Genomic DNA, 27,637 nt, shown 5'->3' on the forward strand with positions numbered 1-27,637 from the left:
TGTGAATTTAAAATGATGGTCTCTACTAATCATACATGCACAACAAGCTCCATGAAAAGCTGCTCATTGTCAGAGTGTACTCTCAGAGAAATGGTGTGTTCCTCTGTGCAGAGAGCCAATCAGTGCTGATCAGCAGCAGCTGCTGGAGGCTTCTTTAAAGCTGGCTGCTGCTCAGGCAACACTCTCTTGGGAAACTGCAGAGATGGCAGCTGTTTGGATGCTCGTCTGTGTGCTGACTGTTTGTCTGGCCAGAGGTATTTACCTGTTTGATAATTGTATTGAAGATGAAGGAATAATGTTTGATTGAACAGCATGTTTCCTGTCCACAGTCTCTGCTCTTCCAGCTGGTGAATAGAAGCTGCAGAGGAGACTGAGAGTTGAACACATTTGATTGTATGAAGTGTTTCTTCTCTCTGTCTGACACTAAACCTTTCATTATAATGTGTCCTACAGATCTGTCTCCCAATGAGATCTCCTTAAAGAAAGCCTTTGCACTTTTCCAGTCGATGGAGTCCATGTTAGACCGAGATGCTAGAGAAGGTGAGCCCTACAGGCTCAAAGGTCAACAGTATGTGCCGCATTAAAGTGGTGGATCTGAAAGCTGGGAAATATGAGATGAACTCAAGATATTTAAACCGTGTATAAAAGGGTTTCAAACATTATGATCTCTGTATGTCTTATACCAAGTGAAGACCCCCAGCCCTTGAGGAGCACTATGGGGGGGATAATGCTTTAAACTGGTTTTAAAAACTTGAAATTGGGCAGATGTGTGTATTTGATGGCCATCCCATGATATATTGTGCATGTTGATGCCATGCGTTTCAGAAATGTCGCGCCAAATTGAAGAACTTTGAGAATTGATTTTAAAAACGGTCCTCAATCCAACAAATGCCACATTAAAAAAAGCAAGAATGAAAAGAAACCTACAGAACAATTCACGCTGTGATTTCAGTCGACGTAGAACATCACGTGATTTCTTTTGGTTCTTCATTTGTTAATCAATCCTTCTTTCTTTCAGTACAACTGGAAACCAATGACGTGGAAGCTGAGGCGTCTGGTCACCAGAATCCTGAACAAAAGCCCCAGAGCGTCAACGAGACAACAAATGTCCAGAACCAGGTCGTAACCAGGGACAACGGCACGACGGAGGGCATCCAGAACCGGGTCGTCATTAGGGGAAATTCCACTGCGGGGCGTGACCTAAAATGGGTCATCATAGGAGGCGACTCCACAACTGAGGACGTCCAGAACCGGGTCGTCATTAGAGGAAACGCCACGGCGGGGGGCGTCCAGAACTTGGTCATCATTAAGGACAAAGCCAAGACGGGGGGCGTCCAGAACCTGATCGTCATTAGCGAAACCGCCACAGCAGAGGCTGTCCAGAACCGGGTCGTCATTAGGGGAGTGGCCAAGGAGGGGGACGTCCAGAAATGGGTCGTCATTGGGGTAGACTCCACGACTGGGGACGTCCAGAACCGGTTTGTCATTTGGGGCGAAGCAACGACGGGGGGTGTCCAGCAGAAAAACGGCACGACGGGGGGCGTCCAGCAGAACAACGGCACGACGGGGGGTGTCCAGCAGAACAACAGCACGACGGGCGGCGTCCAGCAGAACAACGGCTCGACGGGGGGCGTCCAGCATGAGCACAAAGGTGAGCTCTAAAGGCCAAAAAGACAACAGCATGTGTCTCATGAAAGTGGTGTCACAGATCTGAAATCTGTGAAATGTTTGATTGAATTTGAAACACAGCAATGTCAAGCTAATCGTGTGTCAGAGCTAAAACAAACCACTTGCATGTCTTATAAGTTAATGCATCAATGCTTGGTTGCTGAATTCACTGCCAACGTTGCTCATTTTTCACAAATACAGGATTTATTAAGTAACCAAGAATTCATGCTGTGACTTCAGTCGAGAGAACATCATTTATTGTCTTGACGTCCATCATTTATGACTCAAATGTTTTTCAGTACTCCTGGATACCCATGAAGTAGACGAGCAGTTGTTGAACGGGACGATGACCGACGAGGAAAAGTTCAACGGGACGACGAGCGAAGAGGAAAAGTTCAACGGGACGACGAGCGAAGAGGAAAAGTTCAACGAGACGACGAGCGAAGAGGAACAGTTCAACGAGACGACGAGCGAAGAGGAACAGTTCAACGAGACGACGAGCGAAGAGGAACAGTTCAACGAGACGATCAATACATATAGATTAATCTCGCATTTTTTGAGTGCCTTGAAGAGCTCGATATCTGAGATGTTATCTTAGCAGCAATATAATAAAGCGTGTATACATTTCTTGAATAACGGCGTGTCAATCCAATGTTTGTATTGCAACGCTTGGCTCTTATCATGCAGACATCTTCCCTTAACAGTCCAATGAAAGCTCATCAGGACTAGAACAGTCTTTAACTCTCATGCTACATAGGATTAGCATACATTGGTCATGTCAGTAAAAGGGAGAAGATTAAACGTGCAATGTTTTGAGAAATGTTCATTAGAAAACCTTGCCATCCTTCCAAATGCAGCCTTTATTGCAGGTTAGTCTGAAGTATGCACTTCTCTGTGCTGGACTATAACAAGATGCTAAAAAGGTGGTCTATAACAATTTAGACTCAAAAGAAAAGTCAAGAATATAAACTTGGTAAACCCAATTCAGGGTTTCTCAATCTTCTAAACCTGTCACTCAAAATATAAATGTTCAGTTTCTCTTTAGCATTTATTTTCAATCTGTATTTGCCAGATAGAAACACACATTTCTAAAATAACCATATCCTGCTGCTAACTGAAATCAGCACCGTTAAAAAATGCTTTATTAATAACTTACATTTGCCAAACATAACGACACATTAGCGAGGACCTTTGAATGTTTTCTGAAGTCTCGTAGTTTGTAAATCGAAGGTGTGCTTCTTCCCATTCCTGTATTCGTCCAAGTAGCATTTTAAAAACAGGTTTTTATTAAGTTTAATGTTATTTTAAACATTCTTATTTTGAGAGTTAATTTAAAAATGTTTTTCTCATTTAAAGGGATTTTAACAATGTTTATTTTAAAGTTTCTTATTTTGAGAAATGTATAATATAAAATGTTTTAAGTAGTTCTCCAGAAATATTCTCGTCTGTATTTTCCAGAAATAAATCTCACATTTTAGAAATAACCATATCCTCCTGCAGGTTTTCTACTTAACACATCCGATAAGTGGAATATGCCGTCTACTTAAAGGGGACCTATCATGCAAAATGCACTTTTGTACGTCTTTTCTACATGAATATGTGTCCCCGGTGTTCCAGGGAACTCACCAAGTGTCAGAAAACACAACCCTCTCTATTTTCCTCCATACCCAAATCTCTAAAAAAGGGGCTGCAACGGATCTGATAAAAACTGATCCAGATTTGAACACTGTCCTGACGTCAGGACGGTGGCGCTACGGCTATTGGGCCAACTCCACCAATCAGGAGGAGACAGCCACGGCCATTGCCGTTCGAAAGCGCTGGAGACGCTGTAGTACATATGCCAGGCCTGTAGATGGTGCTGTTCTCACTGAATCTGCCCTTGCTAAAACAGAGCAAAAAAAAGTGCAAATTGAGCGAAATGAGGCATGGCTAAAATGCATGATCTGTTTGGTATTTTGAAAAAAAGAAAGTATAAATATACCTTATATAGGTATGGTCCTACACTATATTATTATAATATAGCATGATAGGTCCACTTTAACATCAATAATGTACAACTATTGCAATAAAAATAAATATTAACAAAGACTCGAGAATAAAAACATGGTTTTCCCATCAAGGATGCACAATCATTTAAACCTGTCTCTACAACTTTAGGACATGTTCTGTATTTGCCTTGTTTTTATAACCATATCCAGCTGCCTGGTTTCTACTAAGAAACAGATCCAATTAGTGGAGAAAAAACCCTACAACTGTAAATCAGCACGATAGAAAATTGCTTTATTACGTTACATGTCATTTGTTAGACGCTTTTATCCAAAGTGACTAACATACAGTCAGTTCTGTGAACAATCCCCACAGGAGCAGTTTGGGGTGAAGTGTCTCAGGGACACAACGACATGCTGACTGCAGTGGGAATCGAACTTGCTATCCCCTGATTCGAAGTCCAGCACACTCTCCACTGAGCCACAGCCTCCCATATTGATAACAACATAAATTCGCCAAAATGACGAGACATTTACGAGGAAGACTCATTAAATCCCGTAGCTGTGCTTCTTCCTGTTCCAGGTAGCATTGGAACAACTGTTTTATTTGAAGTACTTCTGCTTTACAGCACTTTAAATGTTTATCCTGAGCAGTATAAGTTATATTTTTGCCCATTTTATTTTAATATTTTGCAAGGAATAAGCAAATGTGCATGTTGTGTTTTACAGCAGTGTGTCAACAGGTATACACAACCTCTGAAATGTTCGAATCGACCAATCAGAATCAAGTATTACAGGAGGGAGTTGTTAATGTTATTTATTTATTTTGTATTACATTTTTTGTTTTCTGAAGAGGAAGGGTATTTTCAAAACATATTTAATGGAGCTTTTTCAGAGTTTTTACCTAGTATCAGATTGTATATATATATTTGTCTAGACATATATATATATGTATTTATATATATATATATGTCTAGAAAGGTTCGGCCCTAATCATGCACACATGTTTAAATATAAGATATACGATTTGTAATGGGTGGGATTGATATAAAGTTGGCATGTCTGTAAAAGGGAGAAAAGTAAAAACTCAATATATGAATATTTAATATATTTAATGTGAATTTAAAATGATGGTCTCTACTAATCATACATGCACAACAAGCTCCATGAAAAGCTGCTCATTGTCAGAGTGTACTCTCAGAGAAATGGTGTGTTCCTCTGTGCAGAGAGCCAATCAGTGCTGATCAGCAGCAGCTGCTGGAGGCTTCTTTAAAGCTGGCTGCTGCTCAGGCAACACTCTCTTGGAAAACTGCAGAGATGGCAGCTGTTTGGATGCTCGTCTGTGTGCTGACTGTTTGTCTGGCCAGAGGTATTTACCTGTTTGATAATTGTATTGAAGATGAAGGAATAATGTTTGATTGAACAGCATGTTTCCTGTCCACAGTCTCTGCTCTTCCAGCTGGTGAATAGAAGCTGCAGAGGAGACTGAGAGTTGAACACATTTGATTGTATGAAGTGTTTCTTCTCTCTGTCTGACACTAAACCTTTCATTATAATGTGTCCTACAGATCTGTCTGCCAATGAGATCTCCTTAAAGAAAGCCTTTGCACCTCTCCAGTCGATGGAGTCCATGTTAGACCGAGATGCTAGAGAAGGTGAGCCCTACAGGCTCAAAGGTCAACAGTATGTGCCGCATTAAAGTGGTGGATCTGAAAGCTGGGAAATATGAGATGAACTCAAGATATTTAAACCGTGTATAAAAGGGTTTCAAACATTATGATCTCTGTATGTCTTATACCAAGTGAAGACCCCCAGCCCTTGAGGAACACTATGGGGGGATAATGCTTTAAACTGGTTTTAAAAACTTGAAATTGGGCAGATGTGTGTATTTGATGGCCATCCCATGATATATTGTGCATGTTGATGCCATGCGTTTCAGAAATGTCGTGCCAAATTGAAGAACTTTGAGAATTGATCTTAAAAACGGTCCTCAATCCAACAAATGCCACATTAAAAAAAAGCAAGAATGAAAAGAAACCTACAGAACAATTCACGCTGTGATTTCAGTCGACGTAGAACATCACGTGATTTCTTTTGGTTCTTCATTTGTTAATCAATCCTTCTTTCTTTCAGTACAACTGGAAACCAATGACGTGGAAGCTGAGGCGTCTGGTCACCAGAATCCTGAACAAAAGCCCCAGAGCGTCAACGAGACAACAAATGTCCAGAACCAGGTCGTAACCAGGGACAACGGCACGACTGGGGGCGTCCAGAACCGGGTCGTCATTAGGGGAAATTCCACTGCGGGGCGTGACCTAAAATGGGTCATCATAGGAGGCGACTCCACAACTGAGGACGTCCAGAACCGGGTCGTCATTAGAGGAAACGCCACGGCGGGGGGCGTCCAGAACTTGGTCATCATTAAGGACAAAGCCAAGACGGGGGGCGTCCAGAACCTGATCGTCATTAGCGAAACCGCCACAGCAGAGGCTGTCCAGAACCGGGTCGTCATTAGGGGAGTGGCCAAGGAGGGGGACGTCCAGAAATGGGTCGTCATTGGGGTAGACTCCACGACTGGGGACGTCCAGAACCGGTTTGTCATTTGGGGCGAAGCAACGACGGGGGGTGTCCAGCAGAACCTGGTTCCCATGGACAACGGCACGTCGGGGGGCGTCCAGCAGAACGACGGCACGACGGGGGGCGTCCAGCAGAACAACGGCACGACGGGGGGCGTCCAGCAGAACAACGGCTCGACGGGGGGCGTCCAGCATGAGCACAAAGGTGAGCTCTAAAGGCCAAAAAGACAACAGCATGTGTCTCATGAAAGTGGTGTCACAGATCTGAAATCTGTGAAATGTATGATTGAATTTGAAACACAGCAATGTCAAGCTAATCGTGTGTCAGAGCTAAAACAAACCACTTGCATGTCTTCTAAGTTAATGCATCAATGCTTGGTTGCTGAATTCACTGCCAACGTCGCTCATTTTTCACAAATACAGGATTTATTAAGTAACCAAGAATTCATGCTGTGACTTCAGTCGAGAGAACATCATTTATTGTCTTGACGTCCATCATTTATGACTCAAATGTTTTTCAGTACTCCTGGATACCCATGAAGTAGACGAGCAGTTGTTGAACGGGACGATGAGCGAAGAGGAAAAGTTCAACGGGACGACGAGCGAAGAGGAAAAGTTCAACGGGACGACGAGCGAAGAGGAAAAGTTCAACGGGACGATGAGCGAAGAGGAAAAGTTCAACGGGACGACGAGCGAAGAGGAAAAGTTCAACGACACGATCAATACATATAGATTAATCTCGTATTTTTTGAGTGCCTTGAAGAGCTCGATATCTGAGATGTTATCTTAGCAGCAATATAATAAAGCGTGTATACATTTCTTGAATAACAGCGTGTCAATCCAATGTTTGTATTGCAACGCTTGGCTCTTATCATGCAGACATCTTCCCTTAACAGTCCAATGAAAGCTCATCAGGACTAGAACAGTCTTTAACTCTCATGCTACATAGGATTAGCATACATTGGTCATGTCAGTAAAAGGGAGCAGATTAAACGTGCAATGTTTTGAGAAATGTTCATTAGAAAACCTTGCCATCCTTCCAAATGCAGCCTTTATTGCAGGTTAGTCTGAAGTATGCACTTCTCTGTGCTGGACTATAACAAGATGCTAAAAAGGTGGTCTATTATAACAATTTAGACTCAAAAGAAAAGTCAAGAATATAAACTTGGTAAACCCAATTCAGGGTTTCTCAATCTTCTAAACCTGTCACTCAAAAAAATAAATGTTTCTTTTCAGCATTTATTTTCATTCTGTATTTGCCAGATAGAAACACACATTTCTAAAATAACCATATCCTGCTGACAACTGAAATCAGCACCGTTAAAAAATGCTTTAAATTCACCAAAATGACGACACATTAGCGAGGACATTTTGAATGTTTTCTGAAGACTCATTAAATCCCGTAGCTGTGCTTCTTCCCGTTCCTGTAACTGTCCAGGTAGCATTTGAAAAACAGTTTTATTTTAGTTTAAGTTTCTTATTTCAAGTTTCTTTAAAAAAAAAAAATGTAATTTAAAGTTTCTTTTGAGAAAGTTTTGCATTAATTAAATGTTTTAAATAGTTCTTAGGTCAGAAATATTCTTGTTTGCATTTTCCAGAGATAAATCTCACATTTTTTAAATGGCCATATCCTGCCTGTTTCCTACAAAGAAACAGATCCAATAAGTGGTCAAAATAACCTGCAAAATGAAATCTGCACGACTGAAAAATGCTTTATTTATAACACAAATTCGCCAAACATGACGACATATTTGAGAGGACATTTTAAGGGTTTTTCTAGAGTCTCAGAACTAGTCAATCCCGTAGGTGTGCTCCTTCCCGTTCTTGTACCGGTAGCATCAAAAACATTTAAAGTTTATTATTTTGAAAGAAACAGATCCAATAAGTGGAAAAAATAACCTTGTGACAAAAAAACTTAAATCAGCACGACTGAAAAATTGCTTTATTGATAACATACATTCGCCAAACATGACGAGACATTTGTGAGGACATTTTGAACGTTTTGTGAAGTCTCTTAATTTGTAAATCCCGGATGATTCTTCCCGTTCCTGTGCCGGTCCAGGTAGCATTTTAACAATGTTTATTATTTTAAAGTTTATTATTTTGAGAAACGTATGAATTATACAAAGTTTTAAATAGTTCTTAGTTCAGAAATATTCTCATATGTATTTTCTAAACGACCATATCCTGCTGTTTCCTACAAAGAAACAGAACCAATAAGTGGAAAGAATAACCTGCAAAATGAAATCAGCACGACTGAAAAATGCTTTATTAATAACATACATTTGCCAAACATGACGACACATTAGCGAGGACCTTTGAATGTTTTCTGAAGTCTCGTAGTTTGTAAATCGAAGGTGTGCTTCTTCCCATTCCTGTATTCGTCCAAGTAGCATTTTAAAAACAGGTTTTTTTTAAGTTTAATGTTATTTTAAACATTCTTATTTTGAGAGTTAATTTAAAAATGTTTTTCTCATTTAAAGGGATTTTAACAATGTTTATTTTAAAGTTTCTTATTTTGAGAAATGTATAATATAAAATGTTTTAAGTAGTTCTCCAGAAATATTCTCGTCTGTATTTTCCAGAGATAAATCTCACATTTTAGAAATAACCATATCCTCCTGCAGGTTTTCTACTTAACACATCCGATAAGTGGAATATGCCGTCTACTTAAAGGGGACCTATCATGCAAAATGCACTTTTGTACGTCTTTTCTACATGAATATGTGTCCCCGGTGTTCCAGGGAACTCACCAAGTGTCAGAAAACACAACCCTCTCTATTTTCCTCCATACCCAAATCTCTAAAAAAGGGGCTGCAACGGATCTGATAAAAACTGATCCAGATTTGAACACTTTCCTGACGTCAGGACAGTGGCGCTACGGCTATTGGGCCAACTCCACCAATCAGGAGGAGATAGCCACGGCCATTGCCGTTCGAAAGCGCTGGAGACGCTGTAGTACATATGCCAGGCCTGTAGGTGGTGCTGTTCTCACTGAATCTGCCCTTTCAAAAACAAGTGCAAATTGAGCGAAATGAGGCATGGCTAAAATGCATGATCTGTTTGGTATTTTTTTTAAAAGAAAGTATAAATATGCCTTATATAGGTATGGTCCTACACTATATTATTCAAATATAGCATGATAGGTCCACTTTAACATCAATAATGTACAACTATTGCAATAAAAATAAAAATTAACAAAGACCAGAGAATAAAAACATGGTTTTCCCATCAAGGATGCACAATCATTTAAACCTGTCTCTACAACTTTAGGACATGTTCTGTATTTGCCTTGTTTTTATAACCATATCCAGCTGCCTGGTTTCTACTAAGAAACAGATCCAATTAGTGGAGAAAAAACCCTACAACTGTAAATCAGCACGATAGAAAATTTCTTTATTACGTTACATGTCATTTGTTAGACGCTTTTATCCAAAGCGACTAACATACATTCAGTTCTGTGGACAATCCCCACAGGAGCAGTTTGGGGTGAAGTGTCTCAGGGACACAACGACATGCAGACTGCAGTGGGACTCGAACTTGCTATCCCCTGATTTGAAGTCCAGCACACTCTCCACTGAGCCACAGCCTCCCATATTGATAACAACATAAATTCGCCAAAATGACGAGACATTTACGAGGAAGACTCATTAAATCCCGTAGCTGTGCTTCTTCCTGTTCCAGGTAGCATTGGAACAACTGTTTTATTTGAAGTACTTCTGCTTTCCAGCACTTTAAATGTTTATCCTGAGCAGTATAAGTTATATTTTTGCCCATTTTATTTGAATATTTTGTATTGCATTTTTTGTTTTCTGAAGAGGAAGGGTATTTTCAAAACATATTTAATGGAGCTTTTTCAGAGTTTTTACCCAGTATCAGATTGTATATATATATATATATGTGTCTAGAGATATATATATATATATATATATATATATATATATATATATTAGGGCTGTCAAGTTAACGCGTTAATAACAGTGGGACATTGTACGAAAAGTCAGCACACTCAGCACGGATAGTACGCGCAACATGATTGCAGCGTCCAGGCAGCTCCCATTTGAGCATATATGCCTTGAGCTGCACATAGGTCCAACGATCCATCACAGTACACACACACACACACCCACACACACACACACACACACACACACACACCCACACCCACACCCCCCCACACACACACACACACACACACACAAACACACACACACACACACACACACACACACACACACACACACACACACACACACACACACACACACACACACAGTATTATTGTATGAGAGAGGTTCCAGGTTGAATTGAGGCGAATATTTGTAATGTTCAGGTTGTTGTGTTTAATATTCATGAGAATATTTGTCATTGTTCAAATGATAATAAATAAACATATAAAGCATATTTGTCCACTCATATGTTGATAAGAGTATTAAAAACTTGAAAGATATCCCTCTAAGGTACATTTAGAACAGATAAAAAATGTGCGATTAATTTGCGATTAATCGCGATTAAATATTTTAATCGACTGAAGCCCTAATATATATATATATATATATATATATATATATAAATATATATGTCTAGACATATAAATATATATATGTCTAGAAAGGTTCAGCCCTAATCATGCAGACATGTTTAAATATAAGATATACGATTTGTAATGGGTGGGATTGATATAAAGTTGGCATGTCTGTAAAAGGGAGAAAAGTAAAAACTCAATATATGAATATTTAATATATTTAATTTGAATTTAAAATGATGGTCTCTACTAATCATACATGCACAACAAGCTCCATGAAAAGCTGCTCATTGTCAGAGTGTACTCTCAGAGAAATGGTGTGTTCCTCTGTGCAGAGAGCCAATCAGTGCTGATCAGCAGCAGCTGCTGGAGGCTTCTTTAAAGCTGGCTGCTGCTCAGGCAACACTCTCTTGGGAAACTGCAGAGATGGCAGCTGTTTGGATGCTCGTCTGTGTGCTGACTGTTTGTCTGGCCAGAGGTATTTACCTGTTTGATAATTGTATTGAAGATGAAGGAATAATGTTTGATTGAACAGCATGTTTCCTGTCCACAGTCTCTGCTCTTCCAGCTGGTGAATAGAAGCTGCAGAGGAGACTGAGAGTTGAACACATTTGATTGTATGAAGTGTTTCTTCTCTCTGTCTGACACTAAACCTTTCATTATAATGTGTCCTACAGATCTGTCTCCCAATGAGATCTCCTTAAAGAAAGCCTTTGCACTTTTCCAGTCGATGGAGTCCGTGTTAGACCGAGATGCTAGAGAAGGTGAGCCCTACAGGCTCAAAGGTCAACAGTATGTGCCGCATTAAAGTGGTGGATCTGAAAGCTGGGAAATATGAGATGAACTCAAGATATTTAAACCGTGTATAAAAGGGTTTCAAACATTATGATCTCTGTATGTCTTATACCAAGTGAAGACCCCCAGCCCTTGAGGAGCACTATGGGGGGGATAATGCTTTAAACTGGTTTTAAAAACTTGAAATTGGGCAGATGTGTGTATTTGATGGCCATCCCATGATATATTGTGCATGTTGATGCCATGCGTTTCAGAAATGTCGCGCCAAATTGAAGAACTTTGAGAATTGATTTTAAAAACGGTCCTCAATCCAACAAATGCCACATTAAAAAAAGCAAGAATGAAAAGAAACCTACAGAACAATTCACGCTGTGATTTCAGTCGACGTAGAACATCACGTGATTTCTTTTGGTTCTTCATTTGTTAATCAATCCTTCTTTCTTTCAGTACAACTGGAAACCAATGACGTGGAAGCTGAGGCGTCTGGTCACCAGAATCCTGAACAAAAGCCCCAGAGCGTCAACGAGACAACAAATGTCCAGAACCAGGTCGTAACCAGGGACAACGGCACGACGGAGGGCATCCAGAACCGGGTCGTCATTAGGGGAAATTCCACTGCGGGGCGTGACCTAAAATGGGTCATCATAGGAGGCGACTCCACAACTGAGGACGTCCAGAACCGGGTCGTCATTAGAGGAAACGCCACGGCGGGGGGCGTCCAGAACTTGGTCATCATTAAGGACAAAGCCAAGACGGGGGGCGTCCAGAACCTGATCGTCATTAGCGAAACCGCCACAGCAGAGGCTGTCCAGAACCGGGTCGTCATTAGGGGAGTGGCCAAGGAGGGGGACGTCCAGAAATGGGTCGTCATTGGGGTAGACTCCACGACTGGGGACGTCCAGAACCGGTTTGTCATTTGGGGCGAAGCAACGACGGGGGGTGTCCAGCAGAAAAACGGCACGACGGGGGGCGTCCAGCAGAACAACGGCACGACGGGGGGCGTCCAGCAGAACAACAGCACGACGGGGGGTGTCCAGCATGAGCACAAAGGTGAGCTCTAAAGGCCAAAAAGACAACAGCATGTGTCTCATGAAAGTGGTGTCACAGATCTGAAATCTGTGAAATGTTTGATTGAATTTGAAACACAGCAATGTCAAGCTAATCGTGTGTCAGAGCTAAAACAAACCACTTGCATGTCTTATAAGTTAATGCATCAATGCTTGGTTGCTGAATTCACTGCCAACGTTGCTCATTTTTCACAAATACAGGATTTATTAAGTAACCAAGAATCCATGCTGTGACTTCAGTCGAGAGAACATAATTTATTGTCTTGACGTCCATCATTTATGACTCAAATGTTTTTCAGTACTCCTGGATACCCATGAAGTAGACGAGCAGTTGTTGAACGGGACGATGAGCGAAGAGGAAAAGTTCAACGGGACGACGAGCGAAGAGGAAAAGTTCAACGGGACGACGAGCGAAGAGGAAAAGTTCAACGAGACGACGAGCGAAGAGGAAAAGTTCAACGAGACGACGAGCGAAGAGGAAAAGTTCAACGAGACGACGAGCGAAGAGGAAAAGTTCAACGAGACGACGAGCGAAGAGGAACAGTTCAACGAGACGATCAATACATATAGATTAATCTCGCATTTTTTGAGTGCCTTGAAGAGCTCGATATCTGAGATGTTATCTTAGCAGCAATATAATAAAGCGTGTATACATTTCTTGAATAACGGCGTGTCAATCCAATGTTTGTATTGCAACGCTTGGCTCTTATCATGCAGACATCTTCCCTTAACAGTCCAATGAAAGCTCATCAGGACTAGAACAGTCTTTAACTCTCATGCTACATAGGATTAGCATACATTGGTCATGTCAGTAAAAGGGAGAAGATTAAACGTGCAATGTTTTGAGAAATGTTCATTAGAAAACCTTGCCATCCTTCCAAATGCAGCCTTTATTGCAGGTTAGTCTGAAGTATGCACTTCTCTGTGCTGGACTATAACAAGATGCTAAAAAGGTGGTCTATAACAATTTAGACTCAAAAGAAAAGTCAAGAATATAAACTTGGTAAACCCAATTCAGGGTTTCTCAATCTTCTAAACCTGTCACTCAAAATATAAATGTTCAGTTTCTCTTTAGCATTTATTTTCAATCTGTATTTGCCAGATAGAAACACACATTTCTAAAATAACCATATCCTGCTGCTAACTGAAATCAGCACCGTTAAAAATGCTTTATTAATAACTTACATTTGCCAAACATAACGACACATTAGCGAGGACCTTTGAATGTTTTCTGAAGTCTCGTAGTTTGTAAATCGAAGGTGTGCTTCTTCCCATTCCTGTATTCGTCCAAGTAGCATTTTAAAAACAGGTTTTTATTAAGTTTAATGTTATTTTAAACATTCTTATTTTGAGAGTTAATTTAAAAATGTTTTTCTCATTTAAAGGGATTTTAACAATGTTTATTTTAAAGTTTCTTATTTTGAGAAATGTATAATATAAAATGTTTTAAGTAGTTCTCCAGAAATATTCTCGTCTGTATTTTCCAGAAATAAATCTCACATTTTAGAAATAACCATATCCTCCTGCAGGTTTTCTACTTAACACATCCGATAAGTGGAATATGCCGTCTACTTTAAAGGGGACCTATCATGCAAAATGCACTTTTGTACGTCTTTTCTACATGAATATGTGTCCCCGGTGTTCCAGGGAACTCACCAAGTGTCAGAAAACACAACCCTCTCTATTTTCCTCCATACCCAAATCTCTAAAAAAGGGGCTGCAACGGATCTGATAAAAACTGATCCAGATTTGAACACTGTCCTGACGTCAGGACGGTGGCGCTACGGCTATTGGGCCAACTCCACCAATCAGGAGGAGACAGCCACGGCCATTGCCGTTCGAAAGCGCTGGAGACGCTGTAGTACATATGCCAGGCCAGTAGGTGGTGCTGTTCTCACTGAATCTGCCCTTGCTAAAACAGAGCAAAAAAAAGTGCAAATTGAGCGAAATGAGGCATGGCTAAAATGCATGATCTGTTTGGTATTTTGAAAAAAAGAAAGTATAAATATACCTTATATAGGTATGGTCCTACACTATATTATTATAATATAGCATGATAGGTCCACTTTAACATCAATAATGTACAACTATTGCAATAAAAATAAATATTAACAAAGACTCGAGAATAAAAACATGGTTTTCCCATCAAGGATGCACAATCATTTAAACCTGTCTCTACAACTTTAGGACATGTTCTGTATTTGCCTTGTTTTTATAACCATATCCAGCTGCCTGGTTTCTACTAAGAAACAGATCCAATTAGTGGAGAAAAAACCCTACAACTGTAAATCAGCACGATAGAAAATTGCTTTATTACGTTACATGTCATTTGTTAGACGCTTTTATCCAAAGTGACTAACATACAGTCAGTTCTGTGGACAATCCCCACAGGAGCAGTTTGGGGTGAAGTGTCTCAGGGACACAACGACATGCTGACTGCAGTGGGAATCGAACTTGCTATCCCCTGATTCGAAGTCCAGCACACTCTCCACTGACCCACAGCCTCTCATATTAATAACAACATAAATTCGCCAAAATGACGAGACATTTGCGAGGAAGACTCATTAAATCCCGTAGCTGTGCTTCTTCCTGTTCCAGGTAGCATTGGAACAACTGTTTTATTTGAAGTACTTCTGCTTTACAGCACTTTAAATGTTTATCCTGAGCAGTATAAGTTATATTTTTGCCCATTTTATTTTAATATTTTGCAAGGAATAAGCAAATGTGCATGTTGTGTTTTACAGCAGTGTGTCAACAGGTATACACAACCTCTGAAATGTTCGAATCGACCAATCAGAATCAAGTATTACAGGAGGGAGTTGTTCATTTTATTATTTATTTTGTATTGCATTTTTTGTTTTCTGAAGAGGAAGGGTATTTTCAAAACATATTTAATGGAGCTTTTTCAGAGTTTTTACCTAGTATCAGATTGTATATATATATTTGTCTAGACATATATATATATGTATTTATATATATATATATGTCTAGAAAGGTTCGGCCCTAATCATGCACACATGTTTAAATATAAGATATACGATTTGTAATGGGTGGGATTGATATAAAGTTGGCATGTCTGTAAAAGGGAGAAAAGTAAAAACTCAATATATGAATATTTAATATATTTAATTTGAATTTAAAATGATGGTCTCTACTAATCATACATGCACAACAAGCTCCATGAAAAGCTGCTCATTGTCAGAGTGTACTCTCAGAGAAATGGTGTGTTCCTCTGTGCAGAGAGCCAATCAGTGCTGATCAGCAGCAGCTGCTGGAGGCTTCTTTAAAGCTGGCTGCTGCTCAGGCAACACTCTCTTGGAAAACTGCAGAGATGGCAGCTGTTTGGATGCTCGTCTGTGTGCTGACTGTTTGTCTGGCCAGAGGTATTTACCTGTTTGATAATTGTATTGAAGATGAAGGAATAATGTTTGATTGAACAGCATGTTTCCTGTCCACAGTCTCTGCTCTTCCAGCTGGTGAATAGAAGCTGCAGAGGAGACTGAGAGTTGAACACATTTGATTGTATGAAGTGTTTCTTCTCTCTGTCTGACACTAAACCTTTCATTATAATGTGTCCTACAGATCTGTCTGCCAATGAGATCTCCTTAAAGAAAGCCTTTGCACCTCTCCAGTCGATGGAGTCCATGTTAGACCGAGATGCTAGAGAAGGTGAGCCCTACAGGCTCAAAGGTCAACAGTATGTGCCGCATTAAAGTGGTGGATCTGAAAGCTGGGAAATATGAGATGAACTCAAGATATTTAAACCGTGTATAAAAGGGTTTCAAACATTATGATCTCTGTATGTCTTATACCAAGTGAAGACCCCAGCCCTTGAGGAGCACTATGGGGGGATAATGCTTTAAACTGGTTTTAAAAAACTTGAAATTGGGCAGATGTGTGTATTTGATGGCCATCCCATGATATATTGTGCATGTTGATGCCATGCGTTTCAGAAATGTCGCGCCAAATTGAAGAACTTTGAGAATTGATCTTAAAAACGGTCCTCAATCCAACAAATGCCACATTAAAAAAAAGCAAGAATGAAAAGAAACCTACAGAACAGTTCACGCTGTGATTTCAGTCGACGTATAACATCACGTGATTTATTTTGGTTCTTCATTTGTTAATCAATCCTTCTTTCTTTCAGTACAACTGGAAACCAATGACGTGGAAGCTGAGGCGTCTGGTCACCAGAATCCTGAACAAAAGCCCCAGAGCGTCAACGAGACAACAAATGTCCAGAACCAGGTCGTAACCAGGGACAACGGCACGACTGGGGGCGTCCAGAACCGGGTCGTCATTAGGGGAAATTCCACTGCGGGGCGTGACCTAAAATGGGTCATCATAGGAGGCGACTCCACAACTGAGGACGTCCAGAACCGGGTCGTCATTAGAGGAAACGCCACGGCGGGGGGCGTCCAGAACTTGGTCATCATTAAGGACAAAGCCAAGACGGGGGGCGTCCAGAACCTGATCGTCATTAGCGAAACAGCCACAGCAGAGGCTGTCCAGAACCGGGTCGTCATTAGGGGAGTGGCCAAGGAGGGGGACGTCCAGAAATGGGTCGTCATTGGGGTAGACTCCACGACTGGGGACGTCCAGAACCGGTTTGTCATTTGGGGCGAAGCAACGACGGGGGGTGTCCAGCAGAACCTGGTTCCCATGGACAACGGCACGTCGGGGGGCGTCCAGCAGAACGACGGCACGACGGGGGGCGTCCAGCAGAACAACGGCACGACGGGGGGGCGTCCAGCAGAACAACGGCTCGACGGGGGGCGTCCAGCATGAGCACAAAGGTGAGCTCTAAAGGCCAAAAAGACAACAGCATGTGTCTCATGAAAGTGGTGTCACAGATCTGAAATCTGTGAAATGTATTATTTTAATTTGAAACGCAGCAATGTCAAGCTAATCGTGTGTCAGAGCTAAAACAAACCACTTGCATGTCTTATAAGTTAATGCATCAATGCTTGGTTGCTGAATTCACTGCCAACGTCGCTCATTTTTCACAAATACAGGATTTATTAAGTAACCAAGAATTCATGCTGTGACTTCAGTCGAGAGAACATCATTTATTGTCTTGACGTCCATCATTTATGACTCAAATGTTTTTCAGTACTCCTGGATACCCATGAAGTAGACGAGCAGTTGTTGAATGGGACGATGAGCGAAGAGGAAAAGTTCAACGGGACGACGAGCGAAGAGGAAAAGTTCAACGGGACGATGAGCGAAGAGGAAAAGTTCAACGAGACGACGAGCGAAGAGGAACAGTTCAACGACACGATCAATACATATAGATTAATCTCGTATTTTTTGAGTGCCTTGAAGAGCTCGATATCTGAGATGTTATCTTAGCAGCAATATAATAAAGCGTGTATACATTTCTTGAATAACAGCGTGTCAATCAATGTTTGTATTGCAATGCTTGGCTCTTATCATGCAGACATCTTCCCTTAACAGTCCAATGAAAGCTCATCAGGACTAGAACAGTCTTTAACTCTCATGCTACATAGGATTAGCATACATTGGTCATGTCAGTAAAAGGGAGAAGATTAAACGTGCAATGTTTTGAGAAATGTTCATTAGAAAACCTTGCCATCCTTCCAAATGCAGCCTTTATTGCAGGTTAGTCTGAAGTATGCACTTCTCTGTGCTGGACTATAACAAGATGCTAAAAAGGTGGTCTAACAATTTAGACTCAAAAGAAAAGTCAAGAATATAAACTTGGTAAACCCAATTCAGGGTTTCTCAATCTTCTAAACCTGTCACTCAAAATATAAATGTTTCTCTTCAGCATTTATTTTCAATCTGTATTTGCCAGATAGAAACACACATTTCTAAAATAACCATATCCTGCTGCTAACTGAAATCAGCACCGTTAAAAAATGCTTTATTAATAACATACATTTGCCAAACATAACGACACATTAGCGAGGACCTTTGAATGTTTTCTGAAGTCTCGCAGTTTGTAAATCGAAGGTGTGCTTCTTCCCATTCCTGTATTCGTCCAAGTAGCATTTTAAAAACAGGTTTTTATTAAGTTTAATGTTATTTTAAACATTCTTATTTTGAGAGTTAATTTAAAAATGTTTTTCTCATTTAAAGGGATTTTAACAATGTTTATTTTAAAGTTTCTTATTTTGAGAAATGTATAATATAAAATGTTTTAAGTAGTTCTTCAGAAATATTCTCGTCTGTATTTTCCAGAAATAAATCTCACATTTTAGAAATAACCATATCCTCCTGCAGGTTTTCTACTTAACACATCCGATAAGTGGAATATGCCGTCTACTTAAAGGGGACCTATCATGCAAAATGCACTTGTGTACGTCTTTTCTACATGAATATGTGTCCCCGGTGTTCCAGGGAACTCACCAAGTGTCAGAAAACACAACCCTCTCTATTTTCCTCCATACCCAAATCTCTAAAAAAGGGGCTGCAACGGATCTGATAAAAACTGATCCAGATTTGAACACTGTCCTGACGTCAGGACAGTGGCGCTACGGCTATTGGGCCAACTCCACCAATCAGGAGGAGACAGCCACGGCCATTGCCGTTCGAAAGCGCTGGAGACGCTGTAGTACATATGCCAGGCCTCTAGGTGGTGCTGTTCTCACTGAATCAGCCCTTGCAAAAACAGAGCTAGAAATTTTCAAATTGAGCGAAATGAGGCATGGCTAAAATGCATGATCTGTTTGGTATTTTGAAAAAAAGAAAGTATAAATATGCCTTATATAGGTATGGTCCTACACTATATTATTAAAATATAGCATGATAGGTCCACTTTAACATCAATAATGTACAACTATTGCAATAAAAATAAAAATTAACAAAGACTCGTCAATAAAAACATGGTTTTCCCATCAAGGATGCACAATCATTTAAACCTGTCTCTACAACTTTAGGACATGTTCTGTATTTGCCTTGTTTATTACGTTACATGTCATTTGTTCGACGCTTTTATCCAAAGCGACTAACATACAGTCAGTACTGTGGACAATCCCCACAGGAGCAGTTTGGGGTGAAGTGTCTCAGGGACACAACGACATGCTGACTGCAGTGGGACTCGAACTTGCTATCCCCTGTTTCAAAGTCCAGCACACTCTCCACTGAGCCACAGCCTCCCATATTGATAACAACATAAATTTACGAGGAAGACTCATTAAATCCCGTAGCTGTGCTTCTTCCTGTTCCAGGTAGCATTGGAACAACTGTTTTATTTGATGTACTTCTGCTTTACAGCACTTTAAATGTTTATCCTGAGCAGTATAAGTTATATTTTTGCCCATTTTATTTTAATATTTTGCAAGGAATAAGCAAATGTGCATGTTGTGTTTTACAGCAGTGTGTCAACAGGTATACACAACCTCTGAAATGTTCGAATCGACCAATCAGAATCAAGTATTACAGGAGGGCGTTGTTCATTTTATTATTTATTTTGTATTGCATTTTTTGTTTTCTGAAGAGGAAGGGTATTTTCAAAACATATTTAATGGAGCTTTTTCAGAGTTTTTACCTAGTATCAGATTGTATATATATATTTGTCTAGACATATATATATATGTATTTATATATATATATATGTCTAGAAAGGTTCGGCCCTAATCATGCACACATGTTTAAATATAAGATATACGATTTGTAATGGGTGGGATTGATATAAAGTTGGCATGTCTGTAAAAGGGAGAAAAGTAAAAACTCAATATATGAATATTTAATATATTTAATTTGAATTTAAAATGATGGTCTCTACTAATCATACATGCACAACAAGCTCCATGAAAAGCTGCTCATTGTCAGAGTGTACTCTCAGAGAAATGGTGTGTTCCTCTGTGCAGAGAGCCAATCAGTGCTGATCAGCAGCAGCTGCTGGAGGCTTCTTTAAAGCTGGCTGCTGCTCAGGCAACACTCTCTTGGGAAACTGCAGAGATGGCAGCTGTTTGGATGCTCGTCTGTGTGCTGACTGTTTGTCTGGCCAGAGGTATTTACCTGTTTGATAATTGTATTGAAGATGAAGGAATAATGTTTGATTGAACAGCATGTTTCCTGTCCACAGTCTCTGCTCTTCCAGCTGGTGAATAGAAGCTGCAGAGGAGACTGAGAGTTGAACACATTTGATTGTATGAAGTGTTTCTTCTCTCTGTCTGACACTAAACCTTTCATTATAATGTGTCCTACAGATCTGTCTGCCAATGAGATCTCCTTAAAGAAAGCCTTTGCACTTTTCAAGTCGATGGAGTCCATGTTAGACCGAGATGCTAGAGAAGGTGAGCCCTACAGGCTCAAAGGTCAACAGTATGTGCCGCATTAAAGTGGTGGATCTGAAAGCTGGGAAATATGAGATGAACTCAAGATATTTAAACCGTGTATAAAAGGGTTTCAAACATTATGATCTCTGTATGTCTTATACCAAGTGAAGACCCCCAGCCCTTGAGGAACACTATGGGGGGATAATGCTTTAAACTGGTTTTAAAAACTTGAAATTGGGCAGATGTGTGTATTTGATGGCCATCCCATGATATATTGTGCATGTTGATGCCATGCGTTTCAGAAATGTCGCGCCAAATTGAAGAACTTTGAGAATTGATCTTAAAAACGGTCCTCAATCCAACAAATGCCACATTAAAAAAAGCAAGAATGAAAAGAAACCTACAGAACAGTTCACGCTGTGATTTCAGTCGACGTATAACATCACGTGATTTCTTTTGGTTCTTCATTTGTTAATCAATCCTTCTTTCTTTCAGTACAACTGGAAACCAATGACGTGGAAGCTGAGGCGTCTGGTCACCAGAATCCTGAACAAAAGCCCCAGAGCGTCAACGAGACAACAAATGTCCAGAACCAGGTCGTAACCAGGGACAACGGCACGACGGGGGGCGTCCAGAACCGGGTCGTCATTAGGGGAAATTCCACTGCGGGGCGTGACCTAAAATGGGTCATCATAGGAGGCGACTCCAGAACTGAGGACGTCCAGAACCGGGTCGTCATTAGAGGAAACGCCACGGCGGGGGGGCGTCCAGAACTTGGTCATCATTAAGGACAAAGCCAAGACGGGGGGCGTCCAGAACCTGATCGTCATTAGCGAAACCGCCACAGCAGAGGCTGTCCAGAACCGGGTCGTCATTAGGGGAGTGGCCAAGGAGGGGGACGTCCAGAAATGGGTCGTCATTGGGGTAGACTCCACGACTGGGGACGTCCAGAACCGGTTTGTCATTTGGGGCGAAGCAACGACGGGGGGCGTCCAGCAGAACAACGGCACGACGGGGGGCGTCCAGCAGAACAACGGCTCGACGGGGGGCGTCCAGCAGAACAACGGCTCGACGGGGGGTGTCCAGCATGAGCACAAAGGTGAGCTATAAAGGCCAAAAAGACAACAGCATGTGTCTCATGAAAGTGGTGTCACAGATCTGTGAAATGTATGATTGAATTTGAAACACAGCAATGTCAAGCTAATCGTGTGTCAGAGCTAAAACAAACCACTTGCATGTCTTATAAGTTAATGCATCAATGCTTGGTTGCTGAATTCACTGCCAACGTCGCTCATTTTTCACAAACACAGGATTTATTAAGTAACCAAGAATTCATGCTGTGACTTCAGTCGAGAGAACATCATTTATTGTCTTGACGTCCATCATTTATGACTCAAATGTTTTTCAGTACTCCTGGATACCCATGAAGTAGACGAGCAGTTGTTGAACGGGACGATGAGCGAAGAGGAAAAGTTCAACGGGACGACGAGCGAAGAGGAAAAGTTCAACGAGACGACGAGCGAAGAGGAAAAGTTCAACGAGACGACGAGCGAAGAGGAAAAGTTCAACGGGACGACGAGCGAAGAGGAAAAGTTCAACGAGACGACGAGCGAAGAGGAAAAGTTCAACGGGACGACGAGCGAAGAGGAAAAGTTCAACGGGACGACGAGCGAAGAGGAACAGTTCAACGAGACGATCAATACATATGGATTCATCTCGTATTTTTTGAGTGCCTTGAAGAGCTTGATATCTGAGTTGTTATCTTAGCAGCAATATAATAAAGCGTGTATACATTTCTTGAATAACAGCGTGTCAATCCAATGTTTGTATTGCAATGCTTGGCTCTTATCATGCAGACATCTTCCCTTAACAGTCCAATGAAAGCTCATCAGGACTAGAACAGTCTTTAACTCTCATGCTACATAGGATTAGCATACATTGGTCATGTCAGTAAAAGGGAGAAGATTAAACGTGCAATGTTTTGAGAAATGTTCATTAGAAAACCTTGCCATCCTTCCAAATGCAGCCTTTATTGCAGGTTAGTCTGAAGTATGCACTTCTCTGTGCTGGACTATAACAAGATGCTAAAAAGGTGGTCTAACAATTTAGACTCAAAAGAAAAGTCAAGAATATAAACTTGGTAAACCAAATTCAGGGTTTCTCAATCTTCTAAACCTGTCACTCAAAATATAAATGTTCAGTTTCTCTTCAGCATTTATTTTCAATCTGTATTTGCCAGATAGAAACACACATTTCTAAAATAACCATATCCTGCTGCTAACTGAAATCAGCACCGTTAAAAAATGCTTTATTAATAACTTACATTTGCCAAACATAACGACACATTAGCGAGGACCTTTGAATGTTTTCTGAAGTCTTGTAGTTTGTAAATCGAAGGTGTGCTTCTTCCCATTCCTGTATTGGTCCAAGTAGCATTTTAAAAACAGGTTTTTATTAAGTTTAATGTTATTTTAAACATTCTTATTTTGAGAGTTAATTTAAAAATGTTTTTCTCATTTAAAGGGATTTTAACAATGTTTATTTTAAAGTTTCTTATTTTGAGAAATGTATAATATAAAATGTTTTAAGTAGTTCAGAAATATTCTCGTCTGTATTTTCCAGAAATAAATCTCACATTTTAGAAATAACCATATCCTCCTGCAGGTTTTCTACTTAACACATCCGATAAGTGGAATATGCCGTCTACTTAAAGGGGACCTATCATGCAAAATGCACTTGTGTACGTCTTTTCTACATGAATATGTGTCCCCGGTGTTCCAGGTAACTCACCAAGTGTCAGAAAAACACAACCCTCTCTATTTTCCTCCATACCCAAATCTCTAAAAAAGGGGCTGCAACGGATCTGATACAGACTGATCCAGATTTGAACACTGTCCTGACGTCAGGACGGTGGCGTTACGGCTATTGGGCCAACTCCACCAATCAGGAGGAGACAGCCACGGCCATTGCCGTTCTAAAGCGCTGGAGACGCTGTAGTACATATGCCAGGCCTGTAGGTGGTGCTGTTCTCACTGAATCAGCCCTTGCTAAAACAGAGCAAAAAAAAGTGCAAATTGAGCAAAATGAGGCATGGCTAAAATGCATGATCTGTTTGGTATTTTGAAAAAAAGAAAGTATAAATATACCTTATATAGGTATGGTCCTACACTATATTATTAAAATATAGCATGATAGGTCCACTTTAACATCAATAATGTACAACTATTGCAATAAAAATAAAAATTAACAAAGACTCGTCAATAAAAACATGGTTTTCCCATCAAGGATGCACAATCATTTAAACCTGTCTCTACAACTTTAGGACATGTTCTGTATTTGCCTTGTTTATTACGTTACATGTCATTTGTTCGACGCTTTTATCCAAAGCGACTAACATACAGTCAGTACTGTGGACAATCCCCACAGGAGCAGTTTGGGGTGAAGTGTCTCAGGGACACAACGACATGCTGACTGCAGTGGGACTCGAACTTGCTATCCCCTGTTTCAAAGTCCAGCACACTCTCCACTGAGCCACAGCCTCCCATATTGATAACAACATAAATTTACGAGGAAGACTCATTAAATCCCGTAGCTGTGCTTCTTCCTGTTCCAGGTAGCATTGGAACAACTGTTTTATTTGAAGTACTTCTGCTTTCCAGCACTTTAAATGTTTATCCTGAGCAGTATAAGTTATATTTTTGCCCATTTTATTTTAATATTTTGCAAGGAATAAGCAAATGTGCATGTTGTGTTTTACAGCAGTGTGTCAACAGGTATAAACAACCTCTGAAATGTTCGAATCGACCAATCAGAATCAAGTATTACAGGAGGGAGTTGTTCATTTTATTATTTATTTTGTATTGCATTTTTTGTTTTCTGAAGAGGAAGGGTATTTTCAAAACATATTTAATGGAGCTTTTTCAGAGTTTTTACCTAGTATCAGATTGTATATATATATGTGTCTAGAAATATATATATTTATATATAAATATATATATATATATAAATATATATATATATATATTTATATATATATATAAATATATATCTAGAAAGGTTCAGCCCTAATCATGCAGACATGTTTAAATATAAGATATACGATTTGTAATGGGTGGGATTGATATAAAGTTGGCATGTCTGTAAAAGGGAGAAAAGTAAAAACTCAATATATGAATATTTAATATATTTAATGTGAATTTAAAATGATGGTCTCTACTAATCATACATGCACAACAAGCTCCATGAAAAGCTGCTCATTGTCAGAGTGTACTCTCAGAGAAATGGTGTGTTCCTCTGTGCAGAGAGCCAATCAGTGCTGATCAGCAGCAGCTGCTGGAGGCTTCTTTAAAGCTGGCTGCTGCTCAGGCAACACTCTCTTGGAAAACTGCAGAGATGGCAGCTGTTTGGATGCTCGTCTGTGTGCTGACTGTTTGTCTGGCCAGAGGTATTTACCTGTTTGATAATTGTATTGAAGATGAAGGAATAATGTTTGATTGAACAGCATGTTTCCTGTCCACAGTCTCTGCTCTTCCAGCTGGTGAATAGAAGCTGCAGAGGAGACTGAGAGTTGAACACATTTGATTGTATGAAGTGTTTCTTCTCTCTGTCTGACACTAAACCTTTCATTATAATGTGTCCTACAGATCTGTCTGCCAATGAGATCTCCTTAAAGAAAGCCTTTGCACTTTTCAAGTCGATGGAGTCCATGTTAGACCGAGATGCTAGAGAAGGTGAGCCCTACAGGCTCAAAGGTCAACAGTATGTGCCGCATTAAAGTGGTGGATCTGAAAGCTGGGAAATATGAGATGAACTCAAGATATTTAAACCGTGTATAAAAGGGTTTCAAACATTATGATCTCTGTATGTCTTATACCAAGTGAAGACCCCCAGCCCTTGAGGAACACTATGGGGGGATAATGCTTTAAACTGGTTTTAAAAACTTGAAATTGGGCAGATGTGTGTATTTGATGGCCATCCCATGATATATTGTGCATGTTGATGCCATGCGTTTCAGAAATGTCGCGCCAAATTGAAGAACTTTGAGAATTGATCTTAAAAACGGTCCCTCAATCCAACAAATGCCACATTAAAAAAAGCAAGAATGAAAAGAAACCTACAGAACAGTTCACGCTGTGATTTCAGTCGACGTATAACATCACGTGATTTCTTTTGGTTCTTCATTTGTTAATCAATCCTTCTTTCTTTCAGTACAACTGGAAACCAATGACGTGGAAGCTGAGGCGTCTGGTCACCAGAATCCTGAACAAAAGCCCCAGAGCGTCAACGAGACAACAAATGTCCAGAACCAGGTCGTAACCAGGGACAACGGCACGACGGGGGGCGTCCAGAACCGGGTCGTCATTAGGGGAAATTCCACTGCGGGGCGTGACCTAAAATGGGTCATCATAGGAGGCGACTCCACAACTGAGGACGTCCAGAACCGGGTCGTCATTAGAGGAAACGCCACGGCGGGGGGCGTCCAGAACTTGGTCATCATTAAGGACAAAGCCAAGACGGGGGGCGTCCAGAACCTGATCGTCATTAGCGAAAACCGCCACAGCAGAGGCTGTCCAGAACCGGGTCGTCATTAGGGGAGTGGCCAAGGAGGGGGACGTCCAGAAATGGGTCGTCATTGGGGTAGACTCCACGACTGGGGACGTCCAGAACCGGTTTGTCATTTGGGGCAAAGCAACGACGGGGGGCGTCCAGCAGAACAACGGCACGACGGGGGGCGTCCAGCAGAACAACGGCTCGACGGGGGGCGTCCAGCAGAACAACGGCTCGACGGGGGGTGTCCAGCATGAGCACAAAGGTGAGCTATAAAGGCCAAAAAGACAACAGCATGTGTCTCATGAAAGTGGTGTCACAGATCTGTGAAATGTATGATTGAATTTGAAACACAGCAATGTCAAGCTAATCGTGTATCAGAGCTAAAACAAACCACTTGCATGTCTTATAAGTTAATGCATCAATGCTTGGTTGCTGAATTCACTGCCAACGTCGCTCATTTTTCACAAACACAGGATTTATTAAGTAACCAAGAATTCATGCTGTGACTTCAGTCGAGAGAACATCATTTATTGTCTTGACGTCCATCATTTATGACTCAAATGTTTTTTCAGTACTCCTGGATACCCATGAAGTAGACGAGCAGTTGTTGAACGGGACGATGAGCGAAGAGGAAAAGTTCAACGGGACGACGAGCGAAGAGGAAAAGTTCAACGAGACGACGAGCGAAGAGGAAAAGTTCAACGAGACGACGAGCGAAGAGGAAAAGTTCAACGGGACGACGAGCGAAGAGGAAAAGTTCAACGAGACGACGAGCGAAGAGGAAAAGTTCAACGGGACGACGAGCGAAGAGGAAAAGTTCAACGGGACGACGAGCGAAGAGGAACAGTTCAACGAGACGATCAATACATATCATAGATTCATCTCGTATTTTTTGAGTGCCTTGAAGAGCTTGATATCTGAGTTGTTATCTTAGCAGCAATATAATAAAGCGTGTATACATTTCTTGAATAACAGCGTGTCAATCCAATGTTTGTATTGCAATGCTTGGCTCTTATCATGCAGACATCTTCCCTTAACAGTCCAATGAAAGCTCATCAGGACTAGAACAGTCTTTAACTCTCATGCTACATAGGATTAGCATACATTGGTCATGTCAGTAAAAGGGAGAAGATTAAACGTGCAATGTTTTGAGAAATGTTCATTAGAAAACCTTGCCATCCTTCCAAATGCAGCCTTTATTGCAGGTTAGTCTGAAGTATGCACT

General features: G+C 40.7%; 2 protein-coding genes across 15 annotated transcripts; both read left to right on the top strand.

Moving 5' to 3' along the window:
* Positions 1-156: 156 nt before the first annotated feature.
* Positions 157-27,637, top strand: LOC117497642 (Duffy receptor beta form-like). Of its 14 annotated transcripts, XM_034149642.1 has the most exons (9): positions 4,907-5,022; positions 5,222-5,308; positions 5,787-6,278; positions 6,354-6,434; positions 6,751-6,809; positions 13,005-13,154; positions 17,789-17,878; positions 22,330-22,539; positions 27,044-27,637. In XM_034149642.1, exons 1-9 carry the CDS (start codon positions 4,971-4,973, stop codon positions 27,344-27,346), a joined length of 1,524 nt encoding a protein of 507 aa, XP_034005533.1. In that variant the 5' UTR covers positions 4,907-4,970; the 3' UTR covers positions 27,347-27,637. The 14 variants fall into 14 exon arrangements, with proteins under 14 accessions (XP_034005524.1, XP_034005530.1, XP_034005532.1 ...); XM_034149633.1 differs by lacking the exons at positions 4,907-5,022; positions 5,222-5,308; positions 5,787-6,278; positions 6,354-6,434; positions 6,751-6,809 and adding exons at positions 157-254; positions 454-540; positions 1,019-1,651; positions 1,968-2,176 and having other exon boundaries at positions 13,035-13,154; positions 17,789-17,885; positions 22,345-22,539; XM_034149639.1 differs by lacking the exons at positions 4,907-5,022; positions 5,222-5,308; positions 5,787-6,278; positions 6,354-6,434; positions 6,751-6,809 and adding exons at positions 157-254; positions 454-540; positions 1,019-1,651; positions 1,968-2,176 and having other exon boundaries at positions 13,035-13,154; positions 17,789-17,885; positions 22,345-22,539; positions 27,104-27,637.
* LOC117497645 lies at positions 15,883-18,006 on the top strand. Its single transcript, XM_034149645.1, has 4 exons — positions 15,883-15,999; positions 16,199-16,285; positions 16,764-17,412; positions 17,730-18,006. Exons 1-3 carry the CDS (start codon positions 15,948-15,950, stop codon positions 17,402-17,404), a joined length of 780 nt encoding a protein of 259 aa, XP_034005536.1. The 5' UTR covers positions 15,883-15,947; the 3' UTR covers positions 17,405-17,412; positions 17,730-18,006.

The sequence above is a fragment of the Trematomus bernacchii genome, unplaced genomic scaffold (genome assembly GCF_902827165.1).
Source record: "Trematomus bernacchii unplaced genomic scaffold, fTreBer1.1, whole genome shotgun sequence".
Taxonomy (NCBI): Eukaryota; Metazoa; Chordata; class Actinopteri; order Perciformes; family Nototheniidae; genus Trematomus; species Trematomus bernacchii.